General features: G+C 44.3%; 2 protein-coding genes across 7 annotated transcripts in view; one reads left to right on the top strand and one right to left on the bottom strand.

Annotated features, from left to right (window-relative positions):
- Nucleotides 1-18: 18 nt before the first annotated feature.
- Nucleotides 19-11,682, top strand: med8 (mediator complex subunit 8). 4 transcript variants are annotated; one of them, XR_013935710.1, is made up of 9 exons: nt 49-109; nt 590-711; nt 1,764-1,908; nt 2,007-2,147; nt 2,247-2,334; nt 2,432-2,671; nt 3,101-3,215; nt 4,681-4,790; nt 10,559-11,682. XR_013935710.1 is itself a non-coding variant. In XM_080473293.1 (8 exons), exons 1-7 carry the CDS (start codon nt 104-106, stop codon nt 3,169-3,171), a joined length of 813 nt encoding a protein of 270 aa, XP_080329419.1. In that variant the 5' UTR covers nt 49-103; the 3' UTR covers nt 3,172-3,215; nt 10,559-11,682. The 4 variants fall into 4 exon arrangements, 2 of the variants coding, with proteins under 2 accessions (XP_080329418.1, XP_080329419.1); XR_013935711.1 differs by lacking the exon at nt 10,559-11,682 and adding an exon at nt 8,146-8,361; XM_080473293.1 differs by lacking the exon at nt 4,681-4,790.
- Nucleotides 11,683-12,348: 666 nt separating this feature from the next.
- Nucleotides 12,349-19,973, bottom strand: part of LOC308115195 (pre-B-cell leukemia transcription factor 1) — a 77,916-nt gene continuing 70,291 nt past the window's right edge. Inside the window, exons 7-9 of one of the 3 annotated variants that reach the window (XM_080472595.1) lie at nt 19,729-19,854; nt 18,048-18,137; nt 12,349-12,467 (exon numbers count right to left, since the gene is read on the bottom strand). In XM_080472595.1, the coding sequence (XP_080328721.1) occupies nt 12,375-12,467; nt 18,048-18,137; nt 19,729-19,854 (309 nt within the window). In that variant the 3' untranslated portion in view covers nt 12,349-12,374. The remainder of the gene's footprint in view (nt 12,468-18,047; nt 18,138-19,728; nt 19,855-19,973) is intronic. The other 2 variants (XM_080472594.1, XM_080472593.1) reach the window with 2 other exon arrangements.

Here is a 19,973-nt window from a genome sequence, read left to right as displayed (position 1 = left end):
TTCTATTTTCTGTCTTTCAGTGGAAAAGCGCAAGCGGGCGGAGGTGACGTCACCGGAAGTGGCTCGGCGCTAACCACTCTGGGAATCGAACTGTAACCCAAATATGCAGGTAAAACATTTGAAATATTCAAGCCTTTTGACAAAGAGACTCGCTATTAAATCATTTATGCATCAGTTGAATCGTGATTCGTTTTGTTAGGTTGATTCGTTTCTGGTTCCTTCTGTTTTTTATTGAATTAATCGCATATTAATATAACTGTGCTAAAATAGCTAGCTTCGCTTAACTGCAGCGTTTCGGGGTAACTGGTTTCCGTGTTAACTGGTGACTTCCTTTAGCTTTAATAGTATCATCATTAAGATACAAAAGGTACTGGATTACGAAACTTTACACCTAACGCTGTTTAAAGGTGCTGGCCCAAGTTCAGCTCTGGATTTCTGTCCAATTTGTATAATCTGCCCTTACAAGCGGTCAAGTCGGTCTCTAGTTAACACCGGAACCACTTAATCCGAAACACGGGGTGCTGTGCTGCTATAATCATGTAAACTCAAGTGGAGATCTTCATTCATCCGTGATTTTTGTGTCTTCCAGCAAAGAGAAGAGAGGCAGTTGGAGGCATCAGTGGAGTCTCTCATCTCCCGTGTCTCTCACGTTAAGAATGCTCTCCACAGTTTCATCTACAAATTGGAGAACGAGTACGAGCGTCTGACCTGGTGAGTCAAAAGTCTGAATACTATTGATTTGTAGAACAATGAACTGTGATCACATATATAATTTAGTATGTCGTCTTCTACGAAAACCAGGTGCACCTCCACAGAAATGCTCAAAGTCACCAACTACAGACTGTAGTGATGCAACACCTGGTTGATTTGTATCACACTTCATACACATCATTATTGATTCCTTTGGGGAAATAGATTTTGCTGCATTTAATCGGACCTTTAACTACTCCTGTTAAAGCAACCTCCGCTGGAGGTCAAGGATCAGCTCAGGGCCCCTGGCAACACTGGTACGATTAATTTAATTAGTAAATCGTGTGGGAACAACATGCAAGGATGAGGAGCCCAACTCCAAAGTTTAGCAACAGAATCAAGAGGAAAAAAGCCGATTTCAGTTTTGTTGAATGCAGTGTGCTCGTTGGATTGAGTGCTGTACAGAGTGGTGATCTGGAGAGGTCATGGTAGTGTGCTGTTTGATTTGTGAACACTTTCTACTCGTAACTGACCTGTGTGTCTACCAAATGTGAAGTTTCTGCCTCGGACCAAAACTGTATTTAGTAAATCAGTGGTTTCCTAAAATATGTGCAAGATTTATTGGTTCTCTGTGAAGCATCCAGACCCCTCAGGTGGTCTGGGACAGATCTAATGTGTGTTTCCAGAAGCAGAACCAAACAGAATGAAGCAGCACTTTAGCTTCAATGCTCCCCACATGTGGAACAAACTTCATGAACAGCTGAGGTCTGCTAAAACTGTCACCTTATTTAAATTGGGGCTGAAAATATTATTTTTCACTGCAGCATTCTCGTGAATTTAATGCATTACTCATTCTAATTTCTCAGTATTCTAAATGCATTTTTATTAGCTTAATTTTCCTGTTTTGATTTCCTTTCATCTTTCAAATGCTTTTATTGTATTTTGTTTTATTTCTATGCTTTTATTGCAATTTCTCATAATTCTTTGCCTTCAGGAAGCACTTTGAATTGCAAATGTACTTGCCTTACCTTGTTTTTACAACAGTATTTGTTTCCCCCCCCCCCCCCATGAAGGCCGTCTGTTCTGGATAATTTTGCACTACTGTCCGGTCAGCTCAACACCATCAACAAGCTCCTGAGGAATGAGAAGACGCCGTCATTTCGCAACCAGGTCATAATCCCACTGCTCCTGTCGCCGGACAGAGACGACGACCTGGCGGTGTGTACTACTGCAACAGCTTGTGTGTGTGTTTTTTTGTTGTTTTGTTTTTCCTTCTCAATCTTTAAATTCATTTGTCTTTCCTATCTCCCCGTCAGAAACTCACGGAGCAGCGAGTGCCGGTGTTCAGCCATGAGATTGTACCTGATTACCTTCGTACCAAGCCCGACCCGGAGGTGGAGGAGCAGGAGAAGCAGCTGAGCACTGAGGCGGCACGCATCGGCCCCGAAGTGGCTCAGGTCAGTCAGTCACCATGTTCACTAATGTCTCTTTCTTTTTTGTTTTTGAGTATTTTCAGTGGTTTTGAACTCTTCCCGGCATATCCCCCCCCCCGACAGAAACAGATCCAGACATTGAACAAGCTCTGCTCGAATCTGCTGGAGAAACTGAACAACCCGCGTGACGACAGAGATGGAGATAGTTCAGGTATTTTTCTCTCTTCTGCTCTTGGTTTTAGAAAATTGATTCAACATTTCAAAACTTCCTGCATTGTTTTTGGTTTTTTTTCAAATCAAACTTCCAGGAATGAGACAGAACAAACCGTCGTTCAACCCCGCTGACACCAATGCGCTGGTCGGTGCTGTGGCTTTTGGAAAGGGACTTTCCAAGTGCAGGCCCCCTGGTCCCGTGGCCCCTGGTCACCCTGGCCAGGGGCCAATGATGAGCGGGGGTCCCACCTTACAGCAGGTCACTCTCGGTGGAGGATCAGGCCAACAGGCTGGGATGGGCGGGCCCGTCGCTCCACAGCAGCAGGGGCCACCAGGTAAGAGACCTCCTCACCCGTCATTAAGAGATCGGATTCGTGCGTCCATGATACAGCGGCGGCGGAACACAGAAGTGGCTGTTTTCTGCAGGGCTGTTTTGGTCTAAAATGAGGACAGGCCAGTGACGGAGAGCAAGAAACAAACAAGTTAAGATCAGATTTATTAGATCGACCCTGTAGATTACCGGTTCTCCCACTCGAATCAAAAAAAAGAAGAGGTGGAAAAACGGCTGTGTGATCTTCAGAAAATTTCTACTTCTAAATGTCAACCATCATCTTGTTTTTGTATGTATGTATGTCAGCTTATGTTCTTAAACTCAATTGAAATACTTTCCACATACTAGAGCGCTCATGTGACAGCACAAATTAATTTGATTTGTCGCAGCATAGGTCATGAAAAACATATTCAGCGTGTTTCTCTTGTCTCAGGAAAAATGCCGAGCAGCATCAAGACGAACATCAAGTCCGCTTCCGGGTCGATGCATCCGTACAACCGATGAGATCTGCGTCCGTCCTGCGAGCAGCAGGAGTCGTCACACACAATGTGAGAAGCAGTGCCACTGTGTAGAAGCGCTCCCTGTAGTGATAAGTTTGAGTCTCTGGACATGTTTATTCACATCTGAGCCACTAGATGGCACTATGCTGCCACTTATGTTTCTCAAACTTAGGAATCCCTTTCAAAAAACGTGTAATTCAACATTTTCTACTGTGCCAAAGCGCTGCTTGGGTTGTGTGTCGGGGCGTATATCAAGAAAACAATGACTATTGACTCCGAGGGGACTGTCCCCATCACATAACCACCCGGCATGTTTCAGCACCGTGATCCGACTTCGGGTCTCTTTACTCCCCCCCCCTTTTTTTTTTTTTACTTCCTCTTTGTCCATTTGGCTGCAGCAGCAAAGGTGAGAGTAATGAGGCTGGACGTCGCTCTGTGTGGCCTGATAACGTCAAAGTGTTTAAGGGGGGAGGTGAGGGAGGATCGGTGCTGACGGCCGGGGTGTGGGGAGCAGCGGGGGCCCTCTGTCCACTCCAATCCCTGTCGCGGACCCCGCACCATGCAGTGACCGCGCCTGCTGTCACGGCTGCCCACAGCTGACCTACATACCCCCCCCCCCCCCGACGTGTCGCTGCGTCAGCCGCCGCGCTCCGGTGCTCTGCTGAGACAGCTCAAAGCTGCACAAGGTCGCACTCTTGTTCACAGATGAGGCTGAAAATTATCAACAAAGAGAGAGCGAGAGAGGCGACATCCTGCAGAGCTCACAGGACATAGTTTGAAGGAGGCGTATGACTTACAATAAAGAGGCCGAGTTTTTGTCCTTTTACAGTTTGTTTTTCAACTCAAGATTTTCTGAAAAAATATCCAAATAATAAAAAAGAAACGACAGCGTTGATGTAATTTGTCTTTTGTACTTAACTTTCTAGTCATCTGACCCGGGCTGGTCATGGAGGGCAATACCAATTAACCATAGGTGGTGTAATGAGTCAGCTGGGGGTCAAGGGTCACGCTCGGGGAGTAACAGTGTTGACCTGTCAGCCTTGGGATTTGAACCCGAGAACCTCAAGTCCATTTCTCTAACCTTTAGACCGCCATATCTCCGCCACCACTGTCCAGCAGTAAACCCCACAATGATGACAAACATCAACTGGAAACAAATGTACCTCAGAGTTTTACAGACAGCAGATCACAGTGACTCAACACTGCCACCCACTGCTCAAAGGAGGCACTGCTGATTTCAGTCTCTGTTTACATGTTTCAAGTGAAAACACATCTTTTTTGCATTTTCGTTTCAGAACTTGTTATTACAGTGACTCAAAATAAGAGTACCAAGTCCCAGGAGAATATGGACTGGGAGTCTTGACACAACAGAGAAAATGTTCTTATTGTCAATCTGACAAAGTGGTGTTTTCTCACATTTATACCAGATGACGGAGCCTCCTGCTTTTTTTCGAAAAGTTATACCTTGGAAGCCATTTTCAAAAAGAAATCAAATCATGTCAATTTGTTTCAGAAACTCAACCGTCAACCAGCCGTAAGGCTGCAAATCTGTAAGATTATTAGAAACGGTTGGTCACGGCCTCACTCATCTTACCACGAGTCACCTTCAGATTCTCCGCTAAGGTAAGAGTTCGTAAACAATCGGCCTAATTAATTTTGATTCTTAACTGTTTGTTAGCTTCCGCTGCTAACAAGCTGGTATTTGTGACGACTCGCTCCGGTTCTGTGAAGCAGTGCCTAAATCAGCGCCAGCCAATCAGCTCTGAGCATCGAAATGACGTTGTTAGTGGGCTTCGGGCTTCAAGCCCCACTCGGCATCAACGTCACGTGATCTGAATGAAGCCACAGCCTGAGCATGCGCACTTACACTTTACTGCGTGCAATACACACTGCATGGTGAGAGAGGGGCGAGCAACACTAATGCACCATCGGTGTAAATAAGGAGGAAACAACCTGAAACGGCAAGAGGAGACCAAGAACCAGGAAGTACAGTCCTCACACAGTAATCATGTCCTATATCAGAGGAAGCTTTATTCACAGACAAGAAAATACTGTAGATAATCTTAAAGAATTAATAGCATACTATGCATGCAGTCCTTTCTGTTGACACACAGGTGGCGCTCAGCCCCACCTGCCCCTAATGACCAGTCGCCGCTGCGTGTAAATGGGGTATAAAATGAGTGCGTCGCCTCTGCTGGAGGGTGTATGTTTTTGTGTGCCTTCTACTTATTCTTTTAATCACCCAGATTAGCCTCTGGGTATTTTCCCCCGCTGACATTAACCTGTTATCAAGCAGCTGATATTAAGCTGCTGCGTCTCACAGACTCTTTGTCCATGAGGGGTCAGCAGTGTCTCACCCGCACAGCGTCGTCTCTTGGGAGCAGAGCTGCCACATCCCATAGCGCCGGTGTCGGGTCCCCCTGTTTTGACTGCTGATACGAGCATTATTTGTGCCCATAAATCAAGACTGAGAGTTTCGGGGGAGAAGATCCAGACTTTTGGGATCACACCCAGCGCGTTCCAGACTCACTCGGCGCGCGGCGGGGTAATGGAGAAAACGCAATATGACAGCTGCCTCATACATTACGATGTACAGTGCACAGCAGGGGGCAACGGGGGGCCGCTTGGAACAGATGTAAATCCTCCTGACAACATAATCAGCATTGGTATCTTTTGAAAAGAACAAGATTGCCTGCAAAGCGACACTCTTAACGCTGACCCAACGTGTCAGACGGTTTCATGTCCACAAAACATTTCAGCAGAGGAGGTATCACAGACAGCAGGCTGGACGCGAGTGATCCCACTCGGCTAATCACCGCAACAGCCCTGCACACCCGCGTCCTTGATCATCAGCAGGAAAATATGCGTTTTGTTTCCTTTACGATTCATGTTTTGGAGAGATAACTTTCTCGTTTCTTTAATAAGCATGTCTCCTGGCACCAATTGAAAGCCCCCCCCCCCCCCCCCCCCCCCCGTAATTGAAGAACACGATAAGGTCCCTATCTCGCTCATTATGGAGGCTTTAGGCAAATCTAAAGAAAACAAGTCTCCAGCCTTAAAACTCCCACACCCCGAAAAAACAGAAAGACCTGAACAGAACGTGGATTCTAATTGAAATGCTGCACGGTTGAAGAAACTTGAAAGGCTGAGATGACGCACGCTGATCTGTGAAATCTTCTCCGAACGTCGTCTTTCTGAAAGTTGGGGGGATCAGAGGAATTCATTAGCAATCTGTGGTGGCATAGGCAATGGGAGAACTGAGGCTGTGCCAACCTGAACGCTCTCCAAATCTGAAATCTGCAGAGCTGACTGGAACACACCCACAGACACTAATTACTTGACCCTATTTGCCGCGTGCAGCCCCGTTCGGCGGAGTAAGTTTCGAGGAGATCTCTCAGCGCGAGGGGAGACTTGTTCCGTCGCATTAGGGCAAAACCCTTTTTTTTCTTGAGACGGAGCTTCTGCGTTGCGTCCCTGCCCTCGGACCTCGGACCCGCCGTCGTCTGCCCCCCCCCCAAGGCTTCCTTTAGCCTTGGCGTAGGAGAACCTCACGCTGCCGGGCACATTATGCGTCACGAAATAGCTCAGCCTTCTCATGAGCCTCGTTATTGTCATTGATATAATGTGAGCCCCGAGCCTCTCCAGCCCTGCTGAGCCTGCCACATGCACTGCGGTCTGGTTGAGGCTGATTGATATAAAGCCTGCGTGATGAAAAGGGCTCACCGACGACCACGAGGCCAAACCAGACAAATACAACTACGACGCCTATCTTCCACAAGCACTCCAGCTTCCACAGGCATCAGTCCCACATTAATGGGAATTCAGTGTGAGGCGGCTGGGGTAGTTGGCAGTGCACACGACTCTTCCAGTTCCGCCGTTCAGGGTTTGATTCCCCATCATGCTTTTGCTCGTGTGTCAAAATAAAACATTGGACGAGAGACTTCAGCTGGTAAAAAGGAACTAAACTCCCTTGACCATTTCATCATCACCATTTAGCCCTTCCAGATTAAAATCCCACATTAACGTGAAGCAAACGTTCGTCTGGACTCTGTTGACTCTTCTCAGTCGCAGCAACGTCGTAAATAAGAGGCGCTCAGCTCTCCTCTCGGACAACGTCAACAAGTTAGTTTGTCTCAGCGGCTGCTGAAAAATTAGAAACGAGAACATTGATGTGAATAGATATTTGTTTTGAAAAAATATAGAAGTTTACTGTCGATAAATAAATTGATAAACACGTTAGGGTGAAAATATATTCCCTTCTTTCTTCAGTCTGTTTACTCAGGCAGAATCAATCGTGACTGAATTAATGAATTATGTTAAATCGCGATTAATCGAACTGTCTGACGTTGTGCGGTGACGTCAGCTTAAACAAACCAATAGAAATGCAGTATGACATGACGTAGTTAACTTAAAGTGCTACTCCATGCTTACCAGTACTTACTTCAAGCTCTCTTTGCAAAATTGGCTTCCCCAGTTCGCCTCTCTTTCCGAGCCACGACCTTGTTCATGTTCTCCTTTTTTCTCCAAACATAAGAAAACCACCAGGGCCAGAGTTCTTTCCATGTTTACCACCTTTATTTTTCCTGATAGCGCACACTTATGATGTTTTATTCTTCTGTAATCACGTCGAGTCGGCGCAGATTCAGCTCGTACAGTCTGCAAAAATGATTATTTAAACTCGTCTCGTACTGTCACGAACGCCGTGAAGGTTTTGACGACTTCGGCGGCTGAAAATAAAATGCGTAAAATTGGACAAACTGCCGAAAATACGTTGCCAGAGATGTTTTGAGTCATTCTGCACTGCCGATCGGTTAATTGAGATTAAAAAAAATGTAATCAAATTAATCATGATGGCAGTTTAATCCATTTAAACACGTTGGCTTTGACAGCCCTAGCTTTGGCTGGTTTGCATTTATTCTTCATCACGCGGTCATCGTTACTCGGTGAAATACTAAGAGATTCCACATGTTTTCACCAGGTAGACTGACTTAACGTCCCGGGGTAAAAGTCTTCATGAAGCCGCGGCTCGTCGTCGTGCCTCAGTCGTTGGTGGAGTCAGAAATTCAAGAGAATGAACACCGCTTTGCCTTCCAAATGGGATTTACTCCTTCTTACCCTGTCATAACTGAATGAGACTCACAATGGGCTTTGGTTTGTTGGAGTGCATGAATAAATTAAACACGTCCGGCACGTTTTTTTGTTTTTTGTTTTTTTTTTTGCTAAAAAGAAGACTCTTTGATAGAAACAAGGAGGCTCCTCCATGTAATTACACTTGATCATGTTTGCATATGTCACTCCCACAATCTCTGTCACGCTCCCTTGATTTCCGACGCTCCTGGGAACCTCGCTAATCCACAAGTGAGCGTACTCGGGGCCCCTTTCCCCTCCCTCTCTTTCCTTCCAGGGGGGAGGCAGCGCGTCGAAAAGTAACAGAATCAAACGTCCCGTCGAGGTTTATCTGGAGGAGAGAGATAAGTGTGGATTGTGCGTCTTCCAGGGGACGCACATTAGCCGTGCCTCGGAGGGGATTGCAGGGTTTGGAGAAGGGTGATGGCTGAGGTAACGTAGCGGCGGCAGCAGCAGCGGCGTCTTGTCTGCTCGGAGCGTGCAGCTTTCACTCACTTTGGAGACTGTGAAAATGTCCCCCTTCACACCCCTCGCCGGCTACAGCGTCGAGGGGGAACGTGGAGGAGGTGAGGAGGAACACGCTCTGGCACTGTGTCCTTCGTGGTTGGTGTGCCGATTAAAATGGAGAAAGAAAAAAAAAGCCTGCGTGCCGCCACACAGTCAGAAAAGTGAGAGGTGCGATGTTATCGTGAGATACGGCACTGACAAGTCTGCGACGTGTGAACTTGTGTCCTCCAGTGACTCCTGACCCTGACCCCGTTCGCAAAGTCTCACTCCTGTTTGTGCTTCAGAGCAGCGAAAAACAACAAAACCCCCACTTATGCAACAAAAGGAACTATTTATTTGGGATATGCATTGCCAGTACAAATTTAGAGATCATCAAACCTACACTCCTTCGGCTGTTTTATTTATTTTTTTCTTCCCAGAAAAAAAAAAAAATAATCGGAATAAAAAATACATGTTTTTTTTCAAAATCCCATTTGATACCTTGTTGTTGTTGTTTTTTTTTTAAAACATACGCAGAGATCTTAAAACTTTAAAACCTGTCAAGAAAAAGGCTCCACAAGTTCACTCTGAAATCCTCGTAAAAAAGAAGTTAACATTCAAAAAAACACTGCAGTACGTTATTTTATTGAAGAACAAAAAGACATGCAACAAATAAAACATTTTATGTTTTACAAATTGTTATTTTTCTCATGTCTCTCTTCCTTTTATATGAAAAACTAAAAAGCATCATTACATGAAGCTCCCATAATATTTGACAGGCAAAGTGAAGAGTAGTTTTTTTTCTTTTTTTTTTTTTGAGGAGGAGGAAGAGGAGGAGGAGGAGGAGGAGCCTCCCTCCTTGGAAAAATAACAAAACAAAAAAATAAAATAAAAACCCCAAGCCCGGTGCGTTGCCTTGCATGGCCGCTCCTTGTCAGTTCACTCCAATGACTTTTGAAAACACGACTGAGGCAGAATCTGTGCGTCACTCCGGCGCCGCTTGGCCCCTCGGCTCCAGCGCTCAGCGGGCGAGTCCAAGGGGAGAGGCGGGGAGCCGGGGTGGAGGTGGGTGGGGGTGGAAGGGGTCTCGCTCTGGGTCTTTTTTTTTTTTTTTTTTTTTGGTGTAACTCTCCACGATTTTGTACATGTGTAATAAATACAAACACCTGTTTAAAAAAAAAAAAAAAAAAAAAAAAACTGCGTTTTTTTTAAAAACTGAACTTTATTCGTAGTAAATCTAAAAATCCCAGCCAGGGGGCGACGTTGACACTTATTTTTCCACCTTTGTCAGAGTGAAGCCATCTTGGGGGAGGGGGAGCCTGCGTATAAAATCGCAAACTTGATTTCACACAAAATCGAATGAGTTGCGTTAAAAACTGCCTGAATTCAAAGATGAAAAAGAAAAGAGTAAAAGGTGCTTATCTACATACTGTATATAGAGCGTTCTCAGGCTAATTCACATACAACTGTAGCGTGAAAAGTAAATGAAACAAACAAAAAAAGAATGACTTATTCACAAAATGGAGACATAAAAATCTATTCAAACATCGTCTGGATTCGTGTGCCATCGGGGTGTTTCTGTTCTCCATTTGAATCCATAGAACTGCTTTGCAATTAGTTTTTGGCTTTGGAGCAACAACTGGAGCGTCATGGGAAACCAACAAGTACCACCGAGAAGAAAAATCCCTCCAATGGAGACGGAAAAGAAAACCAGAGTAAAGCTGATCCCAACACGTGGGGTAAAAAATTCGGTCTCTCTGCTTCTTTTTGGTATCCAGGAGCGTTGAAGCCGAAGCCGAGCGAGGACGGCCGCGAGCCTCAGAGTCAACGTCACATCTCGTAAGAAGAGGATGGAAGGTCGGGTCAGTTCAGCGCAGACGTCGAACAAAGGAAATGATCCCTTTCACGCTTTGACTTTGCAAACAGAATCCAAAACTTTGAGCACAGAAAAAAAATATTTTTCTGACACACGAGGCAAAGTTAACAGAGAAATATCACTAATTATAAAATTCCAAACGATTCATTTATTCTGTTTTCACCAACTAAAAGTCCGGCTGAATTCAGGGAAAAAGACGTGAGAATTGTTAAAATCAAAAAGCAAAACATCCTAATCTCAACTTGAGTGTTCTTGGAATTGAATTTGTGAGCTTGAATAAAGAAAGGAATGATTTGCACATGATGAGATTTGCTCCTCATGTAACCGGCCTGGAATCTCATAATTTAGTTAAAGAAAAATGCTTTCAAATAACATTTCTAGTACAATATGAATATGACTGGGATTACATTTGAATCACTGTTTTTGCAGTGAACTTGTTTGAACAAACCTGAAGAAAAGTTACTCAAATGTTACGTCACACAAGAAAAAAGACAAATTCTGATAACGTCAGCATCTAAATGTGTTTGGATTTTGTTGCATTGACTCTGGTGAACGTCCCGAAAATCACCCAACTATGACAAAAGACTGATCAAAACAGAATTTTGATGAAAAGAGAGACTTTCCCCCACATGTTGTGTGTCCTGCAGACAAATGCTCCTGTTTTATCTCGAAACAAATGTATGTAAATTATAAGCATAGAACATTTCCTCTTTACTAATGCCAAAATCTTAGTCCACATGGAGAACGGGAGCTTGAATTAAATGATTAAAAGACAAACAAACTGAGACCTGCGACGTTACACTTTCGACCAAATCACGAAGAACCCGAAAATTCTTGTTTTAAAACTGCTCATATAATTTTGACCCGGATCTACTTGCATGTATGTGAGTGAGTGAATTCACCAATGTTTTGTGATTATTTCCGATGAGGTGGACTGAACAGCACTTTACAAATCATTCGACTTTCGTCAAACGTTACTGTGCTTTCTTACATTTTGACTGTTTTAAAAAGTAGCACGGCTTTGGGAAAATAAAAAAAAATAAAAAAACATACCAGACCACCCTAAACTGAGTAAGAGTGATGAAGGCTGTAAATCACCCAGCGACAAGGCTGGTCTATCGTAATAATACTTCACAGAGACATGTGACAGAATCAAAATTCACCTCCAGGGTTGAACTTTGGCACTTGAGATCAGAAAAGAAATGACGAAATCAGAGTGACGAGATAAAGAGAGAAAGTGAAATATTAAAGAAATGTGTCAAATGGAAGAATAGTTGATGTCGTTGTACAGTCCGTTGTTAACTTTGAGTCGAGGTACTTTGAATGCAGCTCTAAATTTACACCATGGCAGGGGCAGTCTGGAGGCTTTGGCCGACTGTCAAGTCGAATGCAGGAAGGAATCCAACGTGGACGACGAGAGGAAACTGTACAAAATGGTTGAAGAGCAGACGTGAGTCCATGGAGGCCGGCGATGATTCCAGACAACAGAAATCGTCTCATCAGTCCGTGAACAGTTAAAAACTTCCATCTCCCTCCCCAACAAGTCTGAGTCCTGGTGCGCCACCACCCGTCTCCCCTAACCTCAGGAAGAGGAGAGAAACAAAGGGTGGGTGGGCATCGGGGGTGGAGGGGGTAAGGTGGGGGGTGGGGGGGGGGGGGGGGGGGGGGGGTCGTGTGACACAAGTGAGGGAGGAGGTGGTGAAGTGAGACCGCGAGAATCAGTTGGAGGTGTCGGAGTGAACGCTTCCGGGTCCTTCTGTGGGCGAAGTCACTGACGATGGGGTCGGAGCATCCTGCCAGCCGCCGTTTGCCTGGAAGGGGAGACGAATCAGAGAGAAGGGAGGGTGAGGGGGTGGGTGAGGTTGTTGCGGTTGTATTCATTACTCCATGAGCACGAGCGGAGGACCCGAGGGCGCGGTATACGACGTTATACAAGTCTCAGGAATACTCTCAGCTCCAGCCCGAAGCGACACCGCCTCCCAGATCGGGTTGTGCGTACCTCGAGTTACCACAGATACTTCAACATGAGGCTGACATTAACCGAGCCGCGCCCCATCATCCACCCTACGCTCAAATTCCTGTAATGAAGCGGCAGCCTAAGAAGAAAAGTCGAGTCGCAAGGGTAAGATTTCATCTAAAAATAAACTCCTGTAGCTGTCACTTCACATCATGAAAGTGTATGGACGAGCCTCCCAAACAACACCAGTGCAAACAGCTGGAATTACCTCCCAGAACAGGACCGACGAGGTAGTGAGGAACAAGTTTTAAGGCCGTAGTAATGATAAAAAGATAGACGGAAGGTATGATGTCGTTTAATTGACAAAAATGGACTTTAGAGATTGACAGAGTATTTTAAGAGTAATTAAAGTGCAGAGACAAACAAAATGTGAAATATTGATTTCAGCTGAAAGTCTCGGGGTCTCCGAGGCCAAATGCCCCCCAAAGCTGAACATTTTTAAGCAATTTCTACCCATTTTAAAGCCCTTTTAGCTATATTTAGTACAAGAGCAACATAATAATAAATCTTACCTATTGAACAACTTTCAGTCTTTCTGAAACTACCAATGATTAAAATGAATGATTAAAATAAGTCACTATTCTTTCTTCATATTCCAGTGGAAAATATTGCTAACAATCAGGTAACGAACGGCTAATCTCATTGGTCGAGATCTTTTATTCTCAGCTGATCTATTTGCTAAATCTTTGTACAAGACATGAGACATTGCCTGTGTGAGACAGAACATTTGGTTTCCATACGATTCAACGGTAATCTAACGCCATCCTTGAAGATAGCAATGAAATTTAGGTACCTCACCCGTCCTAAAAAGGTTTTTTTTTCAATAGACTCAAAATGACCAAATTTAATTTAAAATCAGTGGAAATTTACGGAAAATTGTTATCACTGGACCATCTAGAGAATTAGCATGGCTCAATATAACAAGAATGAAGAATTCGGTTTAATATAAACCGAAAAGATTGTGTTTTTTTCTACTCCATTCACGTGGTTTTTCCTTATTCATTTTCCATATTCAGTAAAAAAAAAAAAAAAAAAACATTGCAACATTATGATGAACTACTTTGGCAAAAGTACCACTACAACACGAACCTCCACAACACTGTAGTGGGAAAAGAAAGGAAAAAAAAAAAGGCCAAGTGAAGAGCAGGAACTCACGGATTTCTTTCCTCGCCCTACATAAATCAGCAGCAAACAGGCTGGCAGACATATCTCCTGCTCTTACATTATGCATCGCGGGCCTTTCTTTACAGGGTGTAAAAGTGAATAACACCGCCTATTGTGGCAGTGTAAGATGTGGTAGAGCAAGCAGGCGTCCAAGGAGAACCGTATCTGTGAGGTCAAAGGACCGAGGGGGAACGGCGCCTGCATACGTTAGCAGCCTCTCCGGGGTTACGGCGCTGCTCCCAGCCTATCTGGATCTACAGCAGCCCCCCAAAGTCCACAAAGAAACGGGGAAACTCTGGTAATTGTAGATAAAAAAAAAAAGACTATGCAAATCTAATAGTATCCCCAACGGAACGTGAAACGACACGTGGAGATGTTGGAACTGAGACGATTGGCTTTGAGTTTGATGGCAACAACCGCTCTATAAAGAGTTGGAATGTGTGATTTGGAAACAGGTGTGTTGTATTTCGGTGTAAAAATAAGGAGAAATGCACAGAAACGTTCACCAACCTGCATCAAACTAACTAAAAGATGTGGAACAACTTTTGGAAAACTGTTGGTTCATGTAAAAACGCCACAGGCTGTGGAGGTAAACATTCGTGAGCGATAAACAAGTCAGAGTCACACTGGAATGAATCAACACCAGGGGTGAGGTTCTACTGGAGATCAGTGTTATCCTCCGTCCTGCAAACTCCTTCAAAATGGTCAAACAGCAAAACTGGGACCATCCAGCTGCACGTTTGATTGTGCGTATAGGGTTGTATTAGTGTTTATCATCCAATCCAGACATTGTTTATGACGCCGGTCTACAACCTTTATGACCAAAAGAGACTTTCTTTTTTTTTTTAACGAAATCAAATTTAACTGGAGCCGTAACACATGTTCAAACTTTAAAATGATGCTAATGCAGCTGTGCACATACAGCTGTGGTGCACACACACAGAATGTCAACATTTTAGAAGTTTTAATGATTTTGGCTCATTTTTTAAGGTATTAAAAAATGTTATGCCTTGTAGTAGAAATTCTAGTCATTTTAGGTTTTTCTTTTAAGCTGTTTTTGAATTTTGTCCTATTTCTTTCTTTTTTCCCCATTTTAGTTCGTTTTTCTTTTTTCAAAACCCCTTTAAAAGGGTCATATTATACAATACTTTCACATGGTCTCGTTGGTCCAAAGATTTTGTATTAAAAGTTTCTTGCTTTTCCTTGATTTTCCTCCATTTCAATATTGGATCATAGCAGCTGCATTCAGAATCTGCTGTGTCTGTGTGAGCTGGACTGGCTCCGCCCACACATGTCCATCTTGCGAAGAGGAGGAAGTACTTCCTCTCGTGGTGCCATGTGCCAGAGCAGAGCTGCCTCATTGTGGGAGGAGTCAAAGGGAGGGCCTACCTTGATTGTGATTGGCTAAACCCCCGATGACACTATATAGGGTTTGATTTCTGATTGGCTGGTTGGAGCAACACACTTTTTAAAACCTGAAACAAGCCGGGGAGAGAGAGGACAGACTGTCTTCACTTCTGGGGCGTCAGTCCAGGTATGGAGACGATTAGTACTGTTGGAAAACCTTTAGAAAGTGAACATTGCATAATGTGAGCCCTTTCAACCAGGAGATAAGATTCCTTTTGGAATTAAATCTGGTGCATATATAGAATAAAAATAAAACACAATGTTTACATGTAGGTTGCAGAACCCTCGTCTAAAGTCCTTCAAATACCACTAACCGATCCACGGCACCCAACAGTCCAGGTACTGAACTGTCCACGACTTTCACCAACGCAAAATGTTTGGCGCACCAGGGAACGACAACTCCAGCTCTTTTCATGTTATATAATAATACATTGTGTTAAAAAAAAGGCCGTGTTGATGACATCGACTTGTCTCAGTTTCAACGTCTGATGTGTTGTTTACATTCCACTGGGAACACGGGATTCCCAGTTGTGCCGTTGTTGAGGTTGCACTTGTTTTGTTTTGTTTTTGTTTTTTAAATACAAGAGACGTTTCGTCTGATTATCATATGGCCAGTGAGGCATGACGGCGACGATAGCGGAGGAGGCTGGGCCGCCGCGGCCCCGCGACCGTACGTCTCCGTCCTCCTCGGCGCGGCGGCTCGCTGTCAGGACCATTAGTGCAGCGGGAACGTGATCTGAGCAATGCGCTTGGAACGCTGTCCCGAGTCCACACTCCGCTCTCCTTGTGTCTGTCTTATCGATTTTCCCCTTTACGACACGGCTTGTCGCTGTGAATTTCCCTACTGTTTTGCCGCCAGCCAGCTAACCCCCCCCCCCCCCCCCCCCCCCGCTTCTATCTGTACCCGAACTTGATGGCTCACCCCCCCCTTATGCTTGTTTTCTCTCTCTCCGATTTCCTTTGTAACTGAAAGAATAGCCAATGTAATTTCAAAATAAAAAGGAGAAAAAAATAAATCACATAAAGTGATGCCATGAATGTTTTGGGTTTACCCTGGAACAATTTTAATCAGATTAATCACAGGGTTGCTGTGACTTAATTTAGATCAATTTAGATTAATCAAGATTAAATATTCATTTTTTAATCTATATTAATCGCATTTCATTTTGCCTGTGCAAAGAAGACAATATATCTGCACTGAACGTGTTTATCAAACACCTTTAACAGTTCATGTTAACAGTAAACTTCTCAAAATAAACATTTATCTACATTAAGGCCCAGATTTAAACGACACCGGTGTGCGAATCCATTGCATCCACCACTTTTTTATACCGGCTCCCAACGTGGAACGTTTCTTTCACGGTCGCGATTCTGGAGCGCTGTTAATGTGCATGCACAACCCCACTGTGGCAAATAGTTCCTTCTGCTCATGCGCCTGTAAACAAACTTGGCGGCCCCCGTAGTGATATGTCTCTCAGTGCATATTCTAATTTTATTGCCAATGTTGGTCATTTAAGAATTTAAGAATGACCCCGGACATCAGTCCATTTTGTTCACGTTCATAGCGTCTGTGTGGTTTCATTACAAAAGCAATCAACAGCGCCCCTCCCGTGGCCCGGAAGACCAACTACCTAATCCTTTAAAAAAAAAGTGTAGCTATGTTGTTGGTCTTCCGGGCCACGGGAAGACCAACGTTGTCATGTAAACGGGGGCTAATGTTCCTGTTCCTCATTTTTCAGCAGCTATTTAGACAAACTAACCTGTTGACGTTGTCCGAGAGGAGAGCACCTCTTCAGAATCAGAACAAAGAAACAATCAGAATCGGCAAAGACAGAATCGTTTGGGGTTATTTTTACTCAAATTTCCAAACGTGCAGGTTAGATATCGAATTGGCTCTGTCACGACCGAATCTACGGTCAATTTGTGCTACGGTAATGCTCGCGCTACGGTAATGCTATTGAGGCAAACTGCATGAAATGCCTTACCAGTGAGGTTTAAAGGATTGTGAGTCATTCTTGCGATGGTGAATTAATTTTATAGCGTTAAAATTTATTATGAATCCTTTATTTGGCACTAAAAAACATATTTTTAGGATTATTGAACACAAATAATAGTTTTTATATGTGATGGGGGAAAAAATCAGTTGGAAAATGACCGTTTTGAATCTTATATTAAGCTAAAATTCTCACTAGAGGCCTTCAGAAAGCTTTTGTCGATGATGTGAAAGAAACAGGAAAAAGCTAGAATAGACAATATATATTTATACGTGCGTTACTTGTCTCATAATAGAGACAGGAGAAACATCTGACGTTGGAAATAATTTAATTTGCACTATAAATGAGAAGTTTGTTTTCAGTGGGGTTTTTTTTTGTTTGTTTTCAGTGGTGTTGTGTCGTCCCCCCCCCCCCCCCCCCCCCCCAACACACACACACACACACACACACACACACACACATTCCCACCCCGCCGCCTCCAGGCTGCTGCTAATCAGGAGTCAGGTGGTCCGGCACACGAGGTGTCACCTGTTTGTGCAGTCCTCTCACGGGCAGGGCCGTGCGTGGCTGCAGGTGCTGCGCCGGGACCTGATCGAACATGACAGCGCTCGAGACGCCGGCCCGGCGTGTGCGACGGGCGGCGTGCTGGCTCGTGGCGTGAGCGATACACAAGCAATCAACTAGGTGACCACAGACTGGGAGACAAGTCTGACTAAGTGGCATTCTGAGCCCCGTGGCTTCGAAATAATTGGTAGGGAGAGAGAGAAAGAAGAGGAAGAGGAAGAGGGGAGGTGGGGAGAGACGCTTACATTGATGCCCTGCGGACTGTACATCTGGTTGGCTGTGAGTCCTTCACTGTATCCGCCTGTCTGACTGATAACATGGCGAAGGGTATCCACCTGAAACATTCGGAAGCAGCAGACAAAGCAAGGTCAGAGTCAACACAAAAGAAGCGCAGGAGAAAAGGGAGAGGAATGACAAGACAACAAGAGAGACAACAGGAGTACACCGCCGCGAGCATGCCCTTGGAGACTTTGGGGTTCAATGGAATAAAAAAAAAAGAAAGGAAAGGAAAGTCAGGAAAAAGAAATGTTTGCTTCTTTGCCAGGCGACATGGAGACCGAGCTGTGATGGGAGTCTCCTACACTTGTTTAAAATCTCAACACATGCCATTACACTTCATATTTCGATTTTTGTCCAAAACTGAACATTTCCATGTTAATCAATGTTCGAAACATTTTCAGATATTTCAGAGAATGACCTTTTATTGCCCCTCACTATGAGGATTACGTTTTCAAGTGAATGCGGAAATCTTTGATACGTGCTCCGTCTTTGTGGAAACGGAGGAAAATACAACTTAGTGAAAAAGCTGTCACCATAATAACAACTTTGGTCGTTTCTCCACTAGAGTGTCCGCGTACTCCCATTGTTAATGTTTATAGTCGTTATATCGTTCTCTGCAGCATGTGTGTGTGGTTTAATTACAAGAACGACCAACAGCACAAAAAAACAAGGTCGTTTTCAGCATTTATGCCGTTTGCATAGAAACAGACATTGTTTTCAAAATGTTGTCGCGTAAATGTTAAACTTTTCTGAAACAAAAACGCAAAAACTATGTGTTTTCAATTGACACGTTGTGCTTAAAGTTGCATGTCGCATACCAGTATAACTTGTGAGGACAGGGCGAAACCCAAATAGATTTTCACAGGTTAGAACAACAGAAATAATATATATTTAGCAAAACCTTGTTTGTGAGAAACTATTTTACAGAAACAATTTGGAAAAATATGTATAGCGGGAGCATTTTTAATATGAACACGATTGTTAAACTATAACTGTCGAAGGTTTCCTGTTTGATTTAATCCACAAATGAAACAAATAAAAAATAAATTCACTGAGGCCATGTTTACACCTACCCGGGTTTTTATGAAAAATTTATTTCCCCCGTCTACGTTTACAAAATAAAATTCTTAATTTTCACGGACACGCAAATACACCTGGTTCAGAGCTACTATGAGCATGCCAAACCTGTAGGGGGCAGTGTAACGTGAAGCATGGAGCTATATATAGCCAATCAGAATCCTGGAAAAAAACACATGTCGTCACGATTTGTGACATAAATCTACTCCCCTTTAGGTGCAAAGGGAGACACGAGTTTTTCCAGATCTCCACCCGGAGTTTTCAGAAATCATTGTTTGTGGAGATTCGTAGCTGCGTTTATGTGTAAACGCAAACGCAGAGAAATATCAAAGTTTTGCAAAAAGCAGGGTACGTGTAAATGTGGCCCGAATAACAGTTGATGTAATTTGATGGGACGGTTTTGGGAGGCTAATGCTAAGTAGCTTAGCAAGACCAATTCTGTGAGGATAAAATTATTTAAGCTTCTTGTCCAAGCACTTTATGACTGATTGATTTGATTGGTCGGTAGAGAGAGCAGCCGGCACGACCCCCCTCCCCCTGTTTTCTCATCGCTTCTGCTCGGGGCCCTACCTGCGACTGCACGTTGGCTCCCACCTGAGCCCCCTGGTATGAGTCCCCATTGAGAGACTGCACGCTCATGAACAAGTCCCCGGAGTTTGACATGTTAAAAGAGCCAGCAGAACCTGAAAGGAGAGACGGAGCAGTCGAATCACAGAGAGACAGGAAGCAAGCAGGAGGGGGTGGGGGTGGGGTGGGGGCAAAAAGGGGGCCCCGTCCGGGCGTTCGGCCCGGAGGAGCTGCATGCAGCTGGCAGC

The sequence above is a fragment of the Lipophrys pholis genome (genome assembly GCF_963383615.2).
Source record: "Lipophrys pholis genome assembly, chromosome: 10".
NCBI lineage: Eukaryota > Metazoa > Chordata > Actinopteri > Blenniiformes > Blenniidae > Lipophrys > Lipophrys pholis.
The sequence above is the reverse complement of the archived record's forward strand: the minus strand, read 5'-3'. Positions and strand labels throughout refer to the sequence as shown.

What these genes read in the sequence shown, in the direction of transcription:
- med8 (XM_080473293.1), top strand. An exon ending in TCGGCCCCGAAGTGGCTCAG is followed by an intron (nt 2,148 to 2,246) that starts GTCAGTCAGTCA and finishes CCCCCCCGACAG; the next exon opens with AAACAGATCCAGACATTGAA. An exon ending in ACAGCAGCAGGGGCCACCAG is followed by an intron (nt 2,672 to 3,100) that starts GTAAGAGACCTC and finishes CTCTTGTCTCAG; the next exon opens with GAAAAATGCCGAGCAGCATC.